The sequence below is a fragment of the Halyomorpha halys genome, unplaced genomic scaffold (assembly GCF_000696795.3).
Source record: "Halyomorpha halys isolate HHAL.00 unplaced genomic scaffold, Hhal_1.1 Scaffold85.1, whole genome shotgun sequence".
NCBI lineage: Eukaryota > Metazoa > Arthropoda > Insecta > Hemiptera > Pentatomidae > Halyomorpha > Halyomorpha halys.
The window spans coordinates 643,381-646,941 of NW_027112611.1; the positions used below are offsets into that span (position 1 = coordinate 643,381).

The 3,561-nt window shown below is 33.9% G+C and overlaps 1 protein-coding gene across 1 annotated transcript in view; it reads left to right on the forward strand.

Moving 5' to 3' along the window:
• Nucleotides 1-2,492: 2,492 nt before the first annotated feature.
• The window catches only part of LOC106677046 (digestive cysteine proteinase 1), a 5,483-nt gene continuing 4,414 nt past the window's right edge, over nt 2,493-3,561 (forward strand). Inside the window, exon 1 of the mRNA XM_067050403.1 lies at nt 2,493-2,573. Coding sequence (XP_066906504.1) covers nt 2,493-2,573 — 81 coding nt within the window. The remainder of the gene's footprint in view (nt 2,574-3,561) is intronic.

A 3,561-nucleotide genomic window follows, 5' to 3' on the forward strand; every position in this document is an offset into this window, starting at 1 on the left:
GTTTTGGAATCCTTAATATTCACATTGAAATGAGTCTGAAGAGAACAGAGAAATAAGGACGAATTTCTCGAGAACAGCTCTCTGGGTTTTCATTATAGATATACCAAATTATTGGAAATGATATTTACTATAACTTCTGTTCTCTTCACATTTGCAATTAAATGAATGGTTTTACAGATAATTAAATTAATGTGTGAAATCCCTGTTAACTTAAACGTAAAGTTGCCTTCAAGGGGCGTGGCCTATTCCTCATCCCTTAGTATCATATTTAATGAGAAGGAGAGCAACTATCCGTGTCTTTTGAAGATTTCCACCGACCCTCGTAAAAAAAAAAAAAAAAAAAAAAAGTTACTTTTTTAATAAATTAACTATTTGCGAATATGTTAATGATAATTGTGCTTGCCGGTTTTTAAATTGACGGAAGAAGGTTCTAATTGGATATAGAGGCTTTCAGAGATGAGCCTTTTGTCATGGTTACGAACTGTAAATATAGACGTTTTGTCGAAATCGAAGGAATGATTTAAAGAAAGAGAATGTTTCGAAAGTTTTGAGGCAGAATGATTATGTGAGGAAACAGAATATTTATGTTGTTTGATACGGTCTTTTTAGAGGTTTTTGGTTTCGCCTATGTAAGTAGAATTACAATTAAGGGTGGAGCAAGGGATGCGGTATACAATATGTGATCGGTGTAGAAGAGGGATAGGGTCTTTTAGTTTAGTGTAAATATTAGATAGTGTGTTGTGAGGTCTAAAAGCAATACGAAGGTTGGGTATAGCAGAACATACGAATTTTTGGATGTTGTCGGGAAGAGAGGGGATGTATGGTAGAGACCTGTATTAGGAGATAGAAAGGGGTTGTGAAGAATTAAGTGAAGTGGTGAGACGATTTTTGTAGTTGTACATAAGTTTATGAATGATATGGAGAGGAAAGTTATTAGCTAAGAGTGTGTGTTTTTTCATGGAAATAGGAATCAGAAACGGAAAGGCCAAGGTGAATAAGGTTTTTGGCTATGTTAATTCTTTGATGATAAGGATGTTGGGAGTGGTAATTTATAAGTCAACCTGAGTAGGCGGGTTTGGTGTACCAGTCAGTGGATATGGTGTCTGGGTTTCTTATGATGAGGAAGTCAAGGAACAGAAGGGAGTTATTATATTCAATTTCTACAGTAAAATTAAGGCGTGGATGGTAAGAATTAAAGGCGAATAAGATGTCGGGGATTTTATCAGGATTTAAGACAAGGAGGAGATCATCTACATATTTTTTAATAAGAATAATGTCAATTGGAAAGAGTGGGATAACGGAATCAAGCAAATCATTTAGAATAATGTTGGAAAGATCGGGAGCTAGAGGCTTTCTCATGGCCAGCCCAGAAATTTGGTTAAAGAACTGACCTTGGAAGGTAAGGTCACCATATTTACAACAGAGCTGAAGGGATTCAAGGTAGGAAAAACGGTTAAGGGAAGTGTGGGGTGCAATGGATGTCCAATTGGCTTAGACGATAAGGAGGGCTTTGTCTATTGGAATGTTGGTGAATAAACGATTGGTAATCAAAAGAAACAAGAATATAATGGTCAGGAATAGTGAAGGATAATAAAAGGTCATGGAGGTGAAAGGAATTATGAATATCTTATGAATTATAGTGACTGAAGGTTTGTAAACAGGAAAGTGAGAATTTGCTGAGTTTAACACAGGGAGAATTGATATTGGAAGTGATCAGACGGAGTGGGGTATCTGGCTTATGAATTTTAGGAAGTCCATAAAAACGTGGGGCAACAGAATTATAGGAAATAAGATTTCTGTACATGGGGTAGTTGATTTGTTGGGAATGTAAAAGGTGCCTGAGGTGTTGGTTGAATTTTGTCTATAGTGAAGGAGTTGGATCCCGGGGTGTGGGTGCATATGTAGATCGGTCAGGTTAAATGTAGAAAATGACAGATATTACTATCAATGAGAATATTAAATATATTACTATCAATGAGAATAATTAAAATGACAGATATTACTATCAATGAGAATATTAAATGTAGAAAATGGGGCCGCCCATAGCTCAGTGGTTAAGACACAGTCTTACCAATATGATGTCTATTGGCGGTGCCGGTTCGAATCCGGCCTGGGACGTTGACTTTTTTCATTGCGTGGCGGTCCCACAAAATGAAGAACTTTGACCCCCAACCATGGTTAGGCAGTATAGGACTCCAATGGGAGTCTTGGCCGAAAAAAAAAAAAAATGTAGAAAATGGCAGATATTACAATCAATAAGAATATTAAATGTAGAAAATGGCAGATAATTTTAAAAGCTTTAAAAAAACCATATATAAACAAGTAGTAGATAAAAAATATAATAAGCATTAGTAAAAAAAAAAAATGCCTTGGTTGTTGATTCGTTCATTTTGACTATATTGCAATTTTCTTACAATATTTCTGTTGGATATTTCCTGGCACCATCAATATTCTTCTGTGGTAATAATAAGGTAGTTTAAGGCACTGGAAAAATGTTCGAAACAGCACCTCCTAAGTCATTAAAAAAATCAGGAATGTCCTCCATGCTGTTGATTGAATTGTGGTCAATAAAGGTATCAAAATAGTGAAACAAAACTATTTATTGTTAACCAATGTTTCGCCCAACTTTGCAGGGCTTCATTAGGGGTACAGGACATTAAAATTAAAAACATTTCAAAAGAATTGTTATGTTTAAAGTACATAAAAAATTAATAATAATAATATAAGGGAGTAAAAATATCCCTTAGGAAGGGTACATATAAAAAATCTTAAACTTCCTAAGGGTTAGCGGAAGAAGTAGGAAAATTGTTTACCTGGTCATCTGTTCCCAACTTGCTAGTTGTCATTGTTGTTTCAATCTGACAGGTTCTGACCCCTATGTTCATTTGTTATTTTTATTAATTTTCTTAATATTCCCCCTTTTACATATTACTATACCTCACATATGCCATATTTACTTCACCTGTCCGTTTTATCTTTTACATCTAACTCTTTACCATATTTATATATGAGTATTCTTCAACAATTTATTAGTCTAGATCTGTATTTAGAACTTTATCACACCTGGTTCTATGTATTAGTAACTAGTTTCTAGTCCTCCTACATGTATACTTCCTTATATTAGTATTATTAATTTTTTTTAATATACTTTATAAACATAAAATTTGTTTTTTATTTTAATGTTCCGTCAATTATATCATGATTGTATCTTGTTTTTTCATTTAGCCTTGACGAAGCCCTGCAAAGTGGGGCAAAACATTGGTTAACAATAAATAGTTTTCTTTTCCTATTTGGAAACCTTTATTGACCGCCACCCGAACTATCTTCCTACACTCTACTTTATATGGTATATATTCTTCCAAGTTGGCTCCATAGGTTAACAGTTAACAAGTGATAATATAACAGGGAAACAAGATTAGTTCATGTTCTGGTTTAAAATTTAAAACAAAATTGAATAAACACCAGATACTAGTTGCAGGGGTTTAATTAATTTACTGCATATTTAAATCACAACAGTCAAAACGAATATTTAATGAAGAAAATGGCAGATTTTTTTAACAG